At 44.2% G+C, this 18592-nt stretch overlaps 1 protein-coding gene across 4 annotated transcripts in view; it reads left to right on the top strand.

Moving 5' to 3' along the window:
* EGF (epidermal growth factor) overlaps positions 1-18592 on the top strand; it is a 508423-nt gene that overhangs the window by 316055 nt on the left and 173776 nt on the right. For all 4 annotated transcript variants that reach the window (XM_069230246.1, XM_069230245.1, XM_069230248.1 and 1 more), the window contains exons 11-12: positions 2444-2592; positions 3018-3122. In XM_069230246.1, the coding sequence (XP_069086347.1) occupies positions 2444-2592; positions 3018-3122 (254 nt within the window). The remainder of the gene's footprint in view (positions 1-2443; positions 2593-3017; positions 3123-18592) is intronic.

Here is an 18592-nt window from a genome sequence, read left to right as displayed (position 1 = left end):
GTAAGCAGGGGTTAGCTGAGGGTGATTCTCTTTTACCCTGACTAGAGTGAGGGTACTTGCTTGAACAGGGGGTAACCTGGCTGTCAACCAAAGACCCCATTTCTAACAGTCTTCAACTCAAGATGGTGACAGAAAGACTGACTCCGACAACTGAGTGACTGTTGCTGATTCCTTACCACTTTTAGCAATTTCTGACATTGAAGATGACAATTCACAGCTTCCAGTAACCAGATCAGGTCAACTGAACAAAGAACCAAGAAGACTAATTGAAGATATATAGGGCCAGATTTATGCTGGCCTTGCACTGTTCCAACGCCACATTAGCGTCTTTTTTTTTACGCTAATGTGGAGTTAGAAGGTGAAAAATGCTGCGTCATATTTACAAAGTGGCGCAATGCTTGCATTGTGCCACTTTGCAACCCCATGCACCACATTATGCCTGCACCAGGCGTTATCAGGGGTGGCTCCTCCAATAGGACAGAAGAGCGCTGCCCCCCTCTGCCAGCAGCTAGCAGGTACAAAACCTTTCAAGAAAACGATAATAAAATGTGTTTATTATCATTTTCTTGAAAAGGAGCGGGCATTGGGGGTGATAAGCACTTGAGGGGAGTGCACAGAGCACTCCCCTCAGAGTGCATGTGTGTTTGGCAGGCCGACTCGGGCATGGGCAGTAGGCTCTCTCCAGCCCAGCAACACAGTTGCCGGGCTGGAGAGAGTCTGACAGGCTCACAGTCTGCCTGGGAGCGCTCTGGCTGGGCGCTTCAAGCCAATCCTGATGCTGCTTTGAGCAGCGTCAGGATTGGCCTCAGGTCAAACTGGCCTGCAGCCAGCAGAGGAGCGGATAGAGCGGAGCAGCGCGGTGCCACGCGTGCCGCCCCGCCCCTTCTGGTTGTCGCGAGCCGTGACTGGGCATAATGTATGCCGGGGGCGCTCCGGCGCTGGGGGTGCAGTAAAAAAGGCACAAAGGAATCTATGGGATTCATTTGCACCATTTTTATCAGCATTTTTTAACACCTGCTTAGTGCAGGTATTAAACAGAGGCTCCCATTGATTACAATGGTCCTCTGGGTGCTTTGGAGTGTTAGTGTCATATTTTTAATGCTAATCCTGCAAAGTGCAGGACTAGGGTCAAACATTATGGCGCTAGTCTGCCTAACTACCGACATGGTGCGCTGTATTTTAAATATGGCGCTACCATAGTGGTGTTAGAGGGCGCTAAGGGGCGCAAAAAAAGTGGCGCTGCACTAGATGCAGTGCCACTTTTCATAAATCCACCCCATAGTTGTACAATGTTTCTATATGTTTACATACTTGTGTATGTCCAATGATGTTCTAAAAATGTTACATTTTTTATTTAACAGAGGGGGAAATGTAGTGTCTTGCATGGTTTAGAACGGAACCTTTCTGGCCTCCCGAGGACTCCATGTCAGTGTGATGTAATCACTAAAATAGAATGTAATGAAAGCTTGGTTCAGAATGTTGGAGTTCACAGGTACACGCAGAAGAATAAAAACATTTGATTTGCAGATTCATGTGTGGCCTAGTTATTCAGCGGGTACAAGGATGGGGGAGATGCTACACTATCCAAAGCAGTCTGCATCATGCAAGCATAGTGGTCATGTGTGCTGAGGTTAATTTAATGTCAAAAACATGTAAGAGATTCATTCTGGGGTAGATGAGGGCAAATGTGCAGGCTCACAACATCATGCAGGGAATGTTCCAGTCCCAACAGGAGCAGTTTTATATCTATGCAAGAAAGACACCAGTAGCAGCATTGGAGATTCATTCCATTCTCCAGTCTGATACGCATGGACATCATCTATGGATCGGCAGGGGTTGCAGCTGTGACCCCTAGCTTGCCCCTTGTGACCTCTGGCACTGCTTTTGCGACTCCTGATCAGAGCTGGCAAAAGCAGCTTTCAAGGGTGGCTCGTCCTTATGGACGTGGGTTGCAACTCCACTTAACTTGTTGCCTGTCAACCTTTTATTACAGTAATAGTGAATAATATGACATTAAACATTATTACTGTGATAAGAATTGGACTCCAATTTGCTGGAATATGACTCTCCCTAGCAGTGAAGGTAAGTAAAAGTGCTTTTAAATATATGTTGTGGGTTTGCTTGCGGCTGAGAGTATGTTTAAGTAAGTGTGTGTATGTGTGAATGTGAAAGCATACATGCTTGTGTGAATGAACGAAACGGTTCAATGGTATATTTGGTGAATTGACATTCATGCTGATACATCTTCCACATTTTGCCTGATGGATACCAAATGCATTTGATATGCTACCATTAGTCTAGAAGTAGAAAGGTTGCCAGCCAGTTCACCTGCTATGGCATATGGAACCTCATGTCGGTATGTAACCAAAAGTGATAGCCATTTTGGGGCTTTCTATTTGCCATGTCTGGCAGTGTTTGACTTCTCTTTTTTCTGTTTCCTTAGATCTACTTTGCCCATGCTGGTCTGAAATGGATAGAACGTGCCAACCTGGATGGTTCGGAGCGTGGAAAAGTGATTCAGGAGCATTTAGATACTCCTGAAGGGCTTGTTGTAGACTGGATAAATCGCAAACTCTATTGGACAGACAATGGGTGTGTACACCTCACCACATTTATGCCTTAGATCATGATTACGAGTGGGCTAGGATATGACATATTTTCTGCACCTTGTAAGTACAAACACTGTGCTTTAGGCAACTCCTAGTGTGAATGTTTTCCATAACAAATTCCTTACGTCATCGAACATACTACTTGTTTTCACCTACAGAAGTTTGCACATAGATTGACCCACTCATTGTGAGGGGCTCAGATTCTCGACCAAATAAGAAGCTTTGGTTTGCTACTCAAAACAATGAGAACGTAAGTGAATTACAATGTAGGGTTAGTCTGTTTTTTTATTTGTTATTTATTTTTCAGACAGTTTTCATCAATTTTCCAATATCTGCATTTATACAGACATTGCTTGTATATATTTGTAGCAAAGGAAGAGTATCTACTCAATGCTTTATATTTTGCAGGAGGTCCACTATTGAAAGAAGTAATTTGAATGGATCACAGCGACAAATGATCATTAAAGAAGGCACTCATAAGCCAAGAGGGATAGCTGTGCACCCACAGGCAAAGTAAGATGTAACTGAGTATCTTGTCTTAGAAGGCACTGGTAACCCTGCTGTTTACAGAAGTATTTTTTCGTCAATGATGGTGGATAATGGGGAAAACGAGAACTCTATTAACTATTGGTCATAAGTGGTTACAAACAAAAAAAGGAATTTTCCCAATCAAAGCTAAACTTGAGATGAGTAAAAATGTACAGTTAGAGTTTAAATTGCTACAATTATTGAGACCATAGTTTGGAAATTGGCAGAAAAATCCTACTGGAGTTTTCTAGATGGTGTTAAAAATTCCCGAATTGACTTCAGCGTCTGGTTAACCAATGCATGCTCTATACAGTGTTTATCACCTGAGCATTTTTTTCTCCTATTGACAATTTATCGTCAAGGGAAGTTTACTTTTCTCCAACACCTTTATTTTACCTTGGCTTGTCATATGTGAAACCATTACGATCCATTAATTAGATGTTGAACACACTACTGATTTACAGATGGATTATGTCAAATAAATATTATTTTCAATAAACCCGCTCCCATCTTTTTGTTCCCTTGAATAGATCTGTTCTCAAGGAAGGACATATATAGGTTCTATACTCGTCAAAGTCACATATCTGCCATTACATTTATGTTCAAAACATGCAATGCATGATTTGAAAAAATCAGTGGTTCCTTAAATAATCTTCGACGAGTACCTAAAAGTTCACCAGGTATTAAAGCAAAACAAACTCATTAAGTGAGCAAAATGCGATAAGAATGGAAAGAGATGGTTTTGATCACTCAGATGACTGTCATACTAAACCAAAAGGTCACTCAGATGACTGTCATACTAAACCGAAAGGTACAACTCTCAGAATTTGCTAAAATCATTGAAAACCTGCAGATTAGTGGATAGCAGCCTTTTACTCAATAGGCATTACCATGTTGCATTCAATTATACATTTATAGCATGTTACAAGCATTTCCCAAAACAAAAGCGGTGTAAAATGACATATTTTGAATGAAACATCTGCCAGGATTGTTGTGTAATCTATGTTAGCACCTTCAATACATACAATTGTCAATACTGTGCCTATGCTATTTATTATAGACTGTAGTCATGTGAAAACAGATTGAGAAAAGGTCTAACTCTGCTGAATGTTCTTGTGAATCATGGATTGTCAAAAACCTAAATTTGTATTAAAGCGTGTTTAAAGTTTGTTGAAAATGTTGAAAAAACGTTACTTATGTTATGATTGCAGTGGTACTCGCACATATGGGGTTCCACGGGAGGAGCTTTTGTGCTTTACCCCGCCTTACATGATGGTAATGCCCATGACGTAGATGGGATTAGTTATTAAAAGGCCTGGAGACCCGTTTCCCAAGGTCAAACTACGTGTCCGAGTATTTGTTTGTCGTGCTGTGCTCTATATCTCCGCGCTGCTCAACAGAACAAATTGGTGATGAGGGAGGTCAGACCTTCTCTCTTATGCAGCCTCTGCTGCGTGGTGCCTTGCTTGCCCACACACCCGACCCTGAAAAGCCGCTGCCCGCGCTGTCTGTCTCTGACACTACACGTCGGCTTTTTCAGCCCATGCGTGCCGCTGAGTGTTTCACCGCGAGCGAGTCATGTCGGAGCAGTTGCTTATGCTTATCTGGCAGGCTGCTTCACTCCTCAGCGGCCCCGGCAAACGGTTGCAGTGATGCTGCCATGCCCAGTCACATGATGAAAGCAGCTGCTCGTGCCTTGAAGGCTGCCTGCTCCACCACGCAGTAAAACCACTGATTAATTGCCACAGTACTGAAGAATTACTGGTGCCACTCCTTACAAACCCTCAACACAAGATAGCTCCATATCCAGGGGAGCATGCCTTCAAACACATCTTCAAACTAACGTTGTGCTATCACTACAGGCCTAGACAGAAACTGCATATTCCTTCACTGTGTGTACACCAGTTCCGGAGCCACCTCCAACTGTAAGTTAATTTTTGAATGCACTCCAGGTGGCACTTATTCCTAACAAGGGGTAGCGCAGCATCAATACAAGTAATGAAAGTGAAAGTTACTCAAGACCCTAATATACTATCACCTTGCATGTGAGGAACTTACTAAGTCGCCCCGATACTCACCTTGGCCTATGTATACAGGCATTTGAGCACCAAGTAAACAATCATGTCACAAGCTCGCAGAGTGAGGTGATGACATCAGACACACCACTTCCCTCGACTGACTTCCCAGTTGGCCCCCTCCAGTGGCATCCATTCCAGCTGTTGAGCCCTTTGTTGTAGAAGGTCCCCCATCAGCTCAGGCTGCTTGATGGAAGGGCTGGGAGGAGAGGCTAGAGAACTACTATGCAGGAGTGGCTCTCGACAATGAAAGTCGACACCCCATGATTCTACATTTAGGGGGTGCCACCATCCACAAGCAGGGAAAGTCGGTGGCCGAAGAAGGTCCACCCTTCACATACCAATCCCTGAAGAGGGCCCTTACTGAGCACTTTGAACTGTTCGCTAACCCAGACTACGAGAGGTTCCTGCTATGTCAAGCTAGGAAACTCCTTAAAGAGTCGGTGGACACATTTTACTCTAGACTAAAGGATCTCGCAAGCACATGCACACTACTGGATGCAGGCAACGAAATCTGGGTGCAATTTATCCATGGATGTGCATCCATCAAGTTGAGAGAAAACATCCTGCCAATATTCTCATGCCAGGGTGATCAAAAGAACTCTTGAAAGCAGCCCTGCAGCGCCAAGTCAAGGTGGAACCAGTGAATGCAGTAACTACCAAAAGCGTAAGAACATGTTACATGTGTGGGAGACTGTACCCTCATCAAGGACATGCTCTGCCAAAGGCAAGAAGTGCTCACACTGCAACAACTTGTACCAGTTTGCCAAGGTATGTAGGTCGTCCGCTCCTCAGAAACAGCGAAAACCCACGCCTATCAACCTCATACAACTACCAATAGCCCCGGGAGCCGAAGACGATATGTACGATGATGAAGATACAGAAGGAACAGTACAGGCCGTCGATGTCATGCAGCCAGGAGGATACCCCCGAAAATGCATACCAAAATGTACTGTACTCGCGGGTTGCTAGGTACCAGCACTGATTGATACTGGAGCGCCATAAACATCTTGGGACAGTTTGTACTACATACCCTACCAATACAGCCATACCTGTGTCAAACCAATACTCAAGTCTATAGTTTTGGATCATCTACACTGCTACCACTAGCGGGAGTATTCACAACGGAAATCGTCCATGAAACACACTCCACCCATATCAAAGTGTACATTACCAAGACAGGGTTCCGGAATGCTGCTGAGCTGCAAGACGGAAGAGCAACTCAGCCTAATTTAATTTGCTTTCAGCATACACCTAGGGACGGTAGACGATCTACTTGCAGAATGTTCACAATTATTTGAAGGCATTGGCTCTCTGAAGGACCATCTCATACATCTACAAATCAATGAGTCAGTTCAGCCAGTCTCATCAAAACCTCTTCAAGTGGCATTCCAACTTCCACCGAAAGTGGAAGAAGAGCTGAGGAAGCTGGAACAAGCAGACATTATTGAGCAGGTGGAAGGCACAATGCCCTGGGTATCCCTGATCGTCATCGTTCGCAAGCCCAAACAACTGGGTGAAGTCCGAATCTGTGATGACATGCATCTGCCCAACTTAGCCATAAAATAAGAACGACACCTGACACCCAGGGTAGATGACATTGTTGCTGAGCTCAGCGGATAAAGATGATTCTCCAAAATGGATTTGCGAGCTGGATACCATCAACTACTATTAGCTCCAGAGTCAAGGACCACCACAAAACACAACTCTGGTCTACTTTGATCCCAAAAAAAATTCAGAAATGTCAGTAGATGCACGCGCCACTGGCCTTGGAGCAGTCCTATCTCAGAAACAGGACGATGGCGAGTGGGCTCCGGTAGCGAATGCCAGCCAGGCACTAACAGGCAACAGTATTCTTACATCGAGAAATAACTATTGCTGTCCACTGGGGCAGTCGTCATTTTCATGTATACTTTTACGGCCAGCTATTCACTGTCCACACAGACCACAAGCCACTCGTACCCCTTTTCAATGGGTCCTTGTCCAAGCCACCTCCCAGGATTGAGAAATAGATCTTACAACTGCAAGACTATTGTTTCTCTGTGGTGTACCGACCAGGGTCCCAGAATCCAGCGGACTACCTCTCACAGCACGCGACGCCGTCCACAGCAAGAGAGGCTTCTGATGCTGAAGATGTGGAAGAGGCCCCCAAGGGATGCCTCCTAAGAGGTCTGTGATTGGTGATCCCAATGCACTGCAGAGACAAGTACTGGGCATGACCCACTCCTCACACCGAGGAGAGGTAAAGACAAAGTCCAGGCTCAGAAGCAAGGCGTGGTTCCCAGGTTTGGATGATCAAGTCAAGCACACTGTGAGACACTGCTCAATGTGTCAAGCGGCTGGTCCTGCTGAACCACCACGGAAATATACTGTCAATACCTGGTTCAGGACTAATGCAGACTTTGGGAGCCTGCCAGATGGTCACCACATGCTTGTGGTGATCAATGATTTCTCAAAATACGCAGAGGTAATCATGGTCTCCACTGCAGCAACTAAGACCAGCCTGCATTTGGAGAAAGTAATGGCCACTCATGGGTTACTGAATGAACTCAGAACGGACAGTGGTCCACCATTCTCCAGCCAAGATTGCGTTGAGTACCTGGCATCTAGGGGTGTCACTCACAGAAAAATCACTCCCTATTGCTTCATGTGAACTCTAAACAAAGTCCTAAGAATCACTTTTGCCAACAATCAGAGCATAGATTGCTCTCTCTATGCTTTTCTCCGTGAATACCCCCTTACTACTCATGCCACCACTGCAATACCTCCCACTACATTGTGCATGAATAGGATGGTAGGAGACACTATTCTTCATGTGAGCAAGTCCTCTGAAATCACGGACCAGGCTGCTGAGGACCCACCAAGGCGTAAAAGTCCACATGATAGTATATCAAGGCAAAGACAAGCCAAACAGCATGAGATTGAGATTAGTGACTTCGTCCTAGTGAAGAATCGACAGGCCAGGAGTAAATTCATGTTTCTGTTTGAGAAGGAACCATGGGTAAGTGCCATCTAAGGAATTATGATACCGGCTCACAAAGGCGCTGACTTCATCATGAGGAACATCTTATTTGTCAAGCCATACCAGCAGCCTGACTTTGGAAAGGAGAACACTGATGACGCCAAAACAGAGTGTCAGCGTGAAGAGGAAGAGGACAGTGCCCGGGACCGAGATGATGAAGTGTCAATACCACATCATCCTTCACAAGGGGAAGTAGAGAGCCACTCCCAAACAAGAGTAATACCTGAACAGAATAGGACTGATTAACACGACAACTCGTGAAGCGAGGGAAACGGCAGAGGAGGGCCCTAGGTCCCATAGACAAGGCACCGACAGATATATTCAACGTCCGAATCCTGTAACGTTTACAAGATTGAAAGAATTTCTATTAGGCTGACTGCTGTCCTGCACATTTGACTATCTCTGTCAACCAGGTGGGAAATGACTGCACCCTCACGGACCCGGCATGTGGAGGCCACGGACCAGAGTTTTTGTGTTCATGTTTTGTCTTGGCGTTTGTTTGGTTTCTGTTTTGATTTTCTCCAGGGTAAAGGGGGTATGTTATGTTTGCAGTGGGACTCGCACATTTGGGGTTCCACGAGAGGGCGGTTTTGTGATTTACCCTGCCTCATCTGGACATGATGGTAATGTCAATGACATGGGAGGGGATAGTTCATAAAAGGCCTGGGGACCCGTAGCCCGAGGTCAAGAGCAACTACGTGTCTGAGTATTCATTGGTCGCGCTGTTCTCCATATCCCTGCGCTGCACAACAGAATAGCTAATTCTTCAATGTCTACTTACAAAGCTCTGCATCGGGAACATTAAACCAATGTGCTATCTTACTGCAGTATTGGTTAGGCTGTAGGTCAGAACATTGAGGACACAAATATCAACATACGAAAATATTAGTTATCACTTTATCATAAAGGTAGGCGTTTATAGGTAAGTATAGATTTCCTATTCTTAACTCCACATCGACATACCTTGAAGTTTAATGTATATCGTCTACATTCATGTGTGTGGAGTTAAAAACAGTACATCTATATATAGCGTTATATTCTTACTTATTGTCGTACTTTATATTTTGGCAGTGATATTTTGGCACAACTGTAATAAAATCTGGATGTTCTGGTAGTAAAATATTCCATGCGCATTCCTGTGATCATTACATATACACAATAACATACTCTTCTCTCTTCTTGTATTTCTGCTCCCCATGCTCATGTTTTCCCGAACCTTACGCAGCCAGCCTTCCTTTGCCCTTTAAAGTTCCATTTGGGTGTGTTTATGAATCTGTGAAATAATCTCAGACTAATACTGGAGAATTTAGAATCACCACAAATTCTTTCCAGGGTAATTTGTGCAATCTGATTGGTACAAGAAGACACATTACATGTCCAAATCTTTAGAGATTTTTGAAACTGAACAAACCTTTAAGCAAAGCAGTCATTTAGTTTATGTTATATTTTGAAAACATTATTTAAATGGGAAAAACCTTGACTGCCTGAGTAACCTGCAGGGCAGAGATATAGAGGAAAGAATGAGAATAATCAAGCTCTGCATAAGAATAGTTAGTGATGGAGTGTAGGCGGCCCTCGTAACATGCTGCATGCTGCTTCTCTTGCCCCTCTCCCACGCCAAAGCTGCAGATGAGTGAGGATGCAGATGCCATGGGGCTCTGACCGTGGGAGAGGAACACTCAGCCCAGTCAGCCTTAATCACTTGAAAAAAAGCTGCACAGTTATGCCTAGCCCCGTGGCACATCCGGTACAGACTGCATAGGAGGCATTACGACTAATAGGAGTGGGAAAGGCACACGCTTGATGGGAGTAGGCCTGAGAGACCTTAGCATTAGTAGGTCAAACTAAGCCGAAGGAAGTTTGACGGAAAGCCTCCGGAGAGACTATTGGCAAATTGGCAAGGGCCAGAGAGGACGAGACTCTTTCTCCCCTGTTCTAGAGGCCAAGGGTAAAACAAGTGGCCCCATGCTGATATAGGGTGAGCAGGCGTAATAACTGGGGCGTTGCAGCTGCCTACTGAAAGCGCCAAGGGTATGGTAGAATCAGCACACATAAGTGAAGATGATGGTTCAGTATTCTGCAAGAGAGGTGAGGATCCAGATGGCTCCATAACATACTGTGGTAGTCAGAGCCCACAAGTGGTCGTTGATTTGCCAGATCAATCAGAGAGATCCTCGAGCTTATGTGCAAGTACAGACATCTAAGGCCCTTCTGTGGTACAGGCCCATTAAGCACTTTAATCCTTTTTAACAATCTACCCCTTTGGCATATGCACTTTGTTTAATGAGGACGGGGTTGGGGTTCCCTTGCCTTGAAGGTGGTGGTGATATTGGAGGAGAAGAAAAGATGTAACATGAGTAAATTGACACTTCTACAGCTTAGTCTCTTGATGAGCGTATCCACTGGGTCTATGCCTTAGATCTCTCTTCTGGCTATGAATGGGCCGGGGAGAGAGGGAGTTCTAAGTACTTTATATCCTCTGCACTTAGCACATTGCGCTTTGTCCAATGACACTTTGTATCTTATTGAGAGCGGATACGAATGATGGTAGAGGTCCTTTTACTGGTTGGGTCAGGGTGACTGACTATTTTTAATAACAAAGTGTATTTGCACATTGCACTTTGCCAGATGACGCGTAGTGGCTCTGCCGCTTTAGCGAAGTATTTTTTGTGTTCTGTAATCTTCGGTGAATCTACATATTTTCGATGGCAGTTGGCATTTGCAATGAGAGACAATGAGAGACCCCCTTGCTATCCAAAGATACATCATCCTAGCATAAAGGTGCAAACAAATGGTTTGCAAATAATGTTTTACAATGCCAGTGGCCTAAACAATAGGCGTAAGTGTTGGTCATCTGAAGACTGGATAATAAGCCATTCCACTGATTTTGTGTGGCTTCAGGAGATTCACTTTAGGGAAGTGGATATGCCGTGCCCTACCAGTTTTAGAAATTGGGCCAGATTTGCTTGTTTATCCAGTGCCAAAGTGGCCTATAGGAGAGTGGCTACACATATGAATAAATTCCTGAAATATCACATAAGCTCTTTCCAGACTGACAAAGAGGGGAGGTGGGATTTGGTAAGTGGAATTATAAACAATGCTCAAGTCACAGTCACCACAACCTATGCCCCTACATTGGACGATCCAGCTCCGTTGTCAGATCTCTTCCAGGTTTTTACAGTGATTCTGGGTAGATTAATTCTGGGCGGAGATTTTAACCTTCTACTGAATCCGACACTAAATTAATCTACAAGTACATGAAGGCAGAACAAACCGTAGTCCACCAAACTTATATTTGATTACTTGAAAGTTTTGAGTTTGATGGATGGTTGGAGAGACAAATATCCAGCCAGGTGTGAATTCACTTGTGCTTCTGAACGGTATAAGTTAGCAGCAAGGCTGGTCTTTTTTCTGCATTCTCAGAATGTGTGTGTAGGGGATTATATTCATGTACCTAGAGGGTTTCAGACCACTCCCTAATCATTGTGTCAGTTTTAGGGATGCAGCCAGACAAACCAGGTTTTAGGTGGGCACTTAGTAGGGTTAAGCTAGAGGACGAGGTCTGGACTAAAGAGATTGAGAAATTGAGAATGATCTTTACTTTGAGGTCAATCAGTATACAGCTAGTTTAGAAAAGGTATGGAAAGCTTTTAAGTCATCCATACAGTCCCATATAACATTGAAGAGCACAGCGGAAAGGAAATGCTTGGCAAGAAGGAGGACTAAGAGCAAGGCCTGAAGGAGGGTAATGCAAAAGCTTTGTGGCATAACATCAATAATCAACAAGAGGTTAGGAAAGCGAAACAGCTATTGCAGGATTATTATTATAACAGAGACCACACTGCTAATAGTGCCTACCAACAAAAGGTATACAAAGAGAGCAAATATATGGGGAGGTTTCTGGCCTGGCAGACCGGAGGAAAGAGGGCTCAGACTGAGGAGACCAAGACTCAGATCACAGATCCAGGGCAGATCTAGGCAGAGTTTCAAAAACACAATGAACTGATATATAGCATTATGCACAAGACATATGTTGAAAATGTTAGACGTTTTCGGGTAAACCTTCCTATCCCCAGGCTAAAATAAAGTCAAATACAGGGTTTAACAGCTGCATTTGCTGCAGAGGAGGTGGTGGAGGTCATTAAGTCTTTACCCACTGAGAAGACATGTGAAGAAGACGGCCTTCCAGCCACAGTTCATAAAAAATATCCCTCTTTGCTAGCATCTAAAATAGTGCAACTTGCCAACCCCATTCTGAAGGAGGGTAAAATTCCTCCATCTTTTAACACGGCTATTATGGTGAGCTTTCTGAAAAAGGATAAATAGCCGGAGAACATCAATTTGTATCAGCCCATTAGTCTCCTCAATACAGGCTATAAAACAGTCATGAAGATACTGGCCAACCAAAAGCATAAAGTAGTAGGGGCTCTTATTCACGCAGATCAGTGAGGGTTTATTCTAGGTAGGCAGCTATCAAGGAACACAAATTTTCTGGTTCAGGCTTTAGATTATTTTAAACAAAAAACTATTCCGGCACAAATATCTTTATTAGGCGCCAAGGAGGTCTTTGGGTTGGTTAGCTGGAAAGCCTGTTTTTCATCCTTGAGAAGTTTGAGTTTTCTACGAATTTTACCAAGGTGATTTCTAAAATGTATGAGGGGTCTACGGCGTGGTGAATTAAAACCACCGTCAAAATCGGCACCTGTAACATAAAGTATGGTACCTGACAGGTGTGTCTTCCTTAGTCCATCCTGTTTGAGCTCTTTATTGAACCTTTGGCGACTACCATTACAAATGACGAGTGTGCAGAACAACCTTTAGGGGGCATCACAAAGATCAAACTATATACAGATGATGTCACTCTAATTTTAAAATGCTCTACGGCCACCGAACAGAGAGTGTTTGACATTTTCCAGGAATTTCAGTCCGCAGGTGGGTATAAAAAGGCTAAAAACAGAGTTTCTCCTATGCAATTGTGCGACTGGTTTTTTAGCAATAGAGCTTTCTCCGCTGGTGAATTCAAGGCCCAAGACATATCTGGGCATTTATACCACGGAGGAAATAGATGATTTATTTTCATTTAATTATCTACCCTAACCCTTATTAAGAAAATTAAGGCTCTTTTTTCCAGGTAGACAGGACTGCCGATTTCCATAATGGGCAGAGTTACGTCGATTCGCATGCCTATACTGCCTCTGTTCACATTTTTATTTGCTGCTCTACCCTGTGCCTTGCAGATAACGTTTTTAAAGGAAGTTGAGGGGTTGTTTTCTACTTTTACCTGGGCTAATAAAACACCACAGAATGCACTGAGCACTTTGTATAGTCCAATAAAAGACGGTGGCCTGGCATTGCTGAACTTAAAAGAATACTATTTCGCTAATTTTGCACATTTCTCTTTTATATTTTCACTTCCCCTCGGTCCTGCTAAATCAATTGATAATTTGTGTTTGGACTTGATCATGTAGGAATATAAAATTAAGGATTTCTTACGTTTGATAAACCACTGAAAAAAAAATCATTATGAATATATACAACGGCTTTTGAAGCGTAAGGAATAACTATTTATGGATAGATGTGTTTTATTGTTTTCAGAAAAGAACATTGAATAACAAGCCACTTACATACATAGGCTGGTGAGGTACAGTCAGGGTAATGAATAGTCAACAGAGAGAAATGGAGGTAGATAGTCAGGAAGAGCGTAGGAGGGGGAGAGTGAGGAGAAAAGCAATGGGAAGTAATTAAGGGTCTGCTCGACAACTTACGATATTATATTATGCAAAATGTGCACGTTGTGAGGAAGTAATATCCGCTAGGGCATCGCCCTTTCTCTTGAGTCAATGTCATGTGGCACCTGCGTTAGGCGGAGGACTCGTAGGCATGCCAGACATGAAAGTTTCCTGAATTCATGGGATAGGAATCTAATACACTGTCCCCACATTTTTATAAAACTGTGGCAGTTTGTGGTCCACTATTGCCTTTAACCTCTCCATTCCCAGGACTCCCCAGAGTTTATGCAGCCATTCCAGTCTTGTCGGGAGGCCACTGGTTCCCCATTTAGACAGTATAACCTGCTTGGCTATTAGAGGGCAAAGGTAGTAGCTCGGCCCCTCGCAGAGCAAAAGGGGTGAGTCAGTGCATTAGGCCGCCAAGCAGGGTGTAACTAGGGAAGCTGGGTATGTCAGTGCTGTAGGTTCCAACAATGCGGGCTAAAACTTCTGCCCAGTATTGTTGAAGCTTGAGGCAGTGCCAGCGGATGTGTCAGTGTGCCTAGATGACTGCACTGCCACCAACAGCCATCCTCCCCGTCTGGCTTCCATTTTATTGATCTAGCAGTTGTATGATAGTAGTAGTGCACAAATTTGATTAAAGTTTCCTTACCAGAAACACTACAAGCAGATGTGCGTGCTCGATGCAGAATATCTGTCCATTCCTCAGGAGGTGAAGGTACGTTCCCATTGCAGTGGCAGACTACTCTCCTTGCCTGCACTCTTCAGCCACCCAGACCTTCAAAAGTTTAGAGTACCCACTCCAGTGGCACATACAGTACGACCAGCTCTACAAAAATTTAGCAGACCCCCTCCTTCGGGGTCCCTTAAAATCCACCCTCCAATGGTGCTGAGCTGGTCCCCAGACATCTAGGGGACCCCCATCCTTCAGTGTCCCCAGCAAGTTCACCCTCAGTTGGTGCTGAGAGAGGGGCAGAGAACTGGTGCATCCAGGCCTGGAGAGACCTCTCAAAGTCCAGAATACAAGCCAGGAGTCTCTAAACTCCAGACAGTTGTTAACCAGCTAGGCTGGTCATTCCTTTATTCTTACAGGCTCCTTCTCCATTTGCTGATTCTGTGCAGCTACTTAAACAAGAAGGTGGAAGTTGGAGGCAGCAAATTCTGATTGGCTGAGGTGAGGGCCTAGCCAGGCACAACTTGTCACCCCCATCAGGGTTGGGTGATTACACTCACTGTAAAACCTGTGCTCACCCTTGGGTAGCTTGGCACAGAGCAGTCTGTATGCAAGGCAAGAATGCTGGTCTTCATGCGATTATAAAATCTAGATTTAGAATTTATTCACAGTTTTTCATAGTACTTGAACAGTGAAAACATTATGATTGATGCAACTTATCAGGAACATACTTTTCACATTCTTGGTAAAGAAGGAAGGCCTAAAGTTGCCTGCTAGTCCCAGAATTGCAGTAATGGGGCAGCAGACTTTAGGACACGGTCCTTTTCTTGTGCTCTTAATTGTTAAACGGGTTCCTTAGCACAGGATGCGCATGGCCAAAGCCTGGGCCAAGGCCGGGCCCGACCATCCCCCTTGGATCCTGGAGGAGGCTGGGCCACCCTTCCACAACGTTTGCCTACTTATTGTTTAGTCGCTTATCAAATAAGCACATATAACTTGAGGGATGGGCTTGCATAAGTTGTCTCCTATGTGGTGTGCCCAGAAACGCCAGTGCAGTGGCTCTTAGATTTTTATATATTTGATATCTGTGGTCAGTGCTTTCACTAATGCAAATATTTCAGTCAAGGAAGGGCTGGGTCTAGGTGTATTTGCTGCTAAACCTTCGGAATGCATAACTGACCATAGCACTTCGTGGCTGGGGGTGCAAACGGTTCTAACACTGACACAGGGTCACTTTTGACTGGTAGCAGACACCTTGTTGAAGACATTATTTATCAACCTTCCACAGCCAGCCCAGCACCATCCTCTAAGCTCCCTCAGAAAAAAAAAGAAAGCAGCACTCATTATCGTCGAGACTAAAAGCACTAAACTGACACTAAAATTTGTGGTGGATCTGATCCCCGTTTTTTAAAATAAATTGTATAATTGAATTACTACCTCCTTTTTAGCGTGTAATGCTAGACTTACTAAATTAAAATCTTAAGCCCCCACAGTTGGTTACAGCCAACTCAGTTGGTTACACTGTGAGTCTTGTCATTCGGCATTGCAGGATGCAACCGCTGTGCAAGAAGCTGGCAAGTAGACCTCTTCTGTCCATCCTGCCAACCTCCTTCACTGGGACCTCGGCCTTAGAGCAACTGTTGACCCCACTGCTGTGCCGTGTCAATTAAGTGGTGGGAGCAACATATATTGTGTGCTCGTCCCTGGCCTAGACGGGAATCTCCTGGAGGAGTGGAGACAGGTAGAGGGTCTTCTTACCCAGCTGCCAAGGATGGACACCTTAGTCCTCTCCACTAGAGTCTTGACTTACCACCAGTTGCCATGCCTTATGTAATTGTTCTCACTAATGTGCCCCCCTGAAACCATGGCAGGTTGAACAATTCACACAGCTTAAATATAAAATAATTCACTGGTTTGAGGGGCAACTAGGGACAAAAATTGAACTTTTTAAAGTCTGTTATTATGGCGCGGAGTCTAAATGGGCTTGGCAAGTTACTTAAAACCATGGCTGGAGATAGTATAGTTGAGAATTGTAATAGTGGCAGGATTGTGGGACAACTGCTGACATATCTTTTTAGTTCAAGTTTATCATGTAGTGACTTTCAGTTGTTTCCCTTGGGTTGTTTTCACAGGCCTGTGACTAAGCCTTCTATTCCTCCTGTGCCTCCCCAATTGCCTTCCTTAAACCATACGGGCCAACTGGTGGAGTCACTCTCTCAGGCTTCCCCATTAATAACAGATTTGGTCCACTGAGTCTCTCACAGACAATGAACGACTGTCTCATGGTTCTCATTTTAGAGATGGGATTGCTATTACTATGGGGCCTTGGAATTCTAATGCCCAGGTTACCCTTAATATTTTATGTTGGAATGTGGCAGGGGTGGCTAGGAATATGGGATTCCTAATTGAAAAACATAATTTTGTAGTAGACTTTAAAAACATCCAATAGTTTGTTCTTGGAGGGTTTCAGGAAATTTTTCATTACTGCTATTGGTTCCAGTTCAGGTAGATCCAGGAGGGGGTCTCTTGTTCTTTCCCTCTTTAAGTTTAAAGTGTGGTCTTAAGCAATTGAAGTCGGGGTCTCCTAATCTACTTGTAGTTTGTCTTTCTTTTTACAATCTGTGCAATGGTTTACTTATCAATTTCTAAAATTCCAACCATACACAGACTCAGGGTGTTAGTGCCTCACAGTTGTGAGGCTTATTGGATGAACATAACCATCCCATTAAGGTTAATGTATGAACCCTCACTTGATTATAACTAAGTACACCAAGGCAAACACTGGTTCACTCCACTTGGCGTTTATGGATCTAGCTTTAGCCTTTGATAGGGTAAATAGGTTCAAAAATGGGACTATCATATTGGGCATAGGTTTTGATAAAAACATTGTTACACTTTTATACTATTTACACTATAGCTTACAGCTGCTGTTTGTTATGGGCTTTCAGGGGGATGTACTACTCAGTTTGCCTTGAAAAGGGGTGAGTGACAAGGGTGCATTTTAGCTCCTTTTCTGTTCACATTATATATAGATAGCCTAAATAAGGTTTTATGTGAGAAGGGACAGGATTCACCAATAATAGGGGATGGGGTGTGGGTGGGGCAGGAAGACAGCCAAAACAAAGACAGTTCTTGCTTAAAAAATTGGGAGTCTCCTCCGGGCTATTGGCATGTATGCTAATGTCCATGTAAAAGTGACAAGAGTCATGAAAATACACTAGACACAGTGCTCGTCCAAAGAGTTATCATGGAGGAGGGACCCCCTTTTCTCCGCCTGTCTCCACCTTCCATCCTCTCATCCCTCCATCCTCTGCCTCTCCTCTGTTTGTCTGTGATTAGACAGTCACCTTTTCTGTAGCACCAGTGGCCTAACGCAGAATCATGCCCCACTTTAGATTGCCATGACAGACTCTGAGTCTCTCATATCTCACAGATACAGATATTCATTGATTGTGGGCTGAATGGGGCTCCCTTAAAGGGTTGGGGTCCCCTAGATGGTTGGGCCCTCCTCTGCTATGCAGGGGTCTGCATTACCCTCCCATATAGCAGCCTTACAAGAAGAGAGGCATAGCCTTAGAAGAACCTCAGTTGAGCACTTGACAAGACAACCTAGCTCTGTGAAACATACGTATGAAAAAACTGCTACTGTGTGCGCTAGCTTTTTGTGCATATGTTATTTTCCAAAAACATACAGATACTGAACACTAGCATCTCAAGCAGTTACGCGCTGCTGCTAACAACCTTAAAGCTCTGGAGGTACTGATGTATTCTTGGCTAGGTATCATCTGTATGGGTCTTGGCTAGGTATACTATGCTTTCGATGCTGAGGTATTCCATGTGTTCTCCCCAATGAGCTTAGTGGAGGGGCTGGGAGAGTATGAGGGGGAGCCGCACACAGAGAGAGACTGCAAAAAAACACATGCACTCCCATGGAGTGCCAAAAGTAAAAGAACAAG

Source organism: Pleurodeles waltl, chromosome 1_1 (genome assembly GCF_031143425.1).
Source record: "Pleurodeles waltl isolate 20211129_DDA chromosome 1_1, aPleWal1.hap1.20221129, whole genome shotgun sequence".
Classification (NCBI taxonomy): Eukaryota; Metazoa; Chordata; class Amphibia; order Caudata; family Salamandridae; genus Pleurodeles; species Pleurodeles waltl.
The sequence above is the reverse complement of the archived record's forward strand: the minus strand, read 5'-3'. Positions and strand labels throughout refer to the sequence as shown.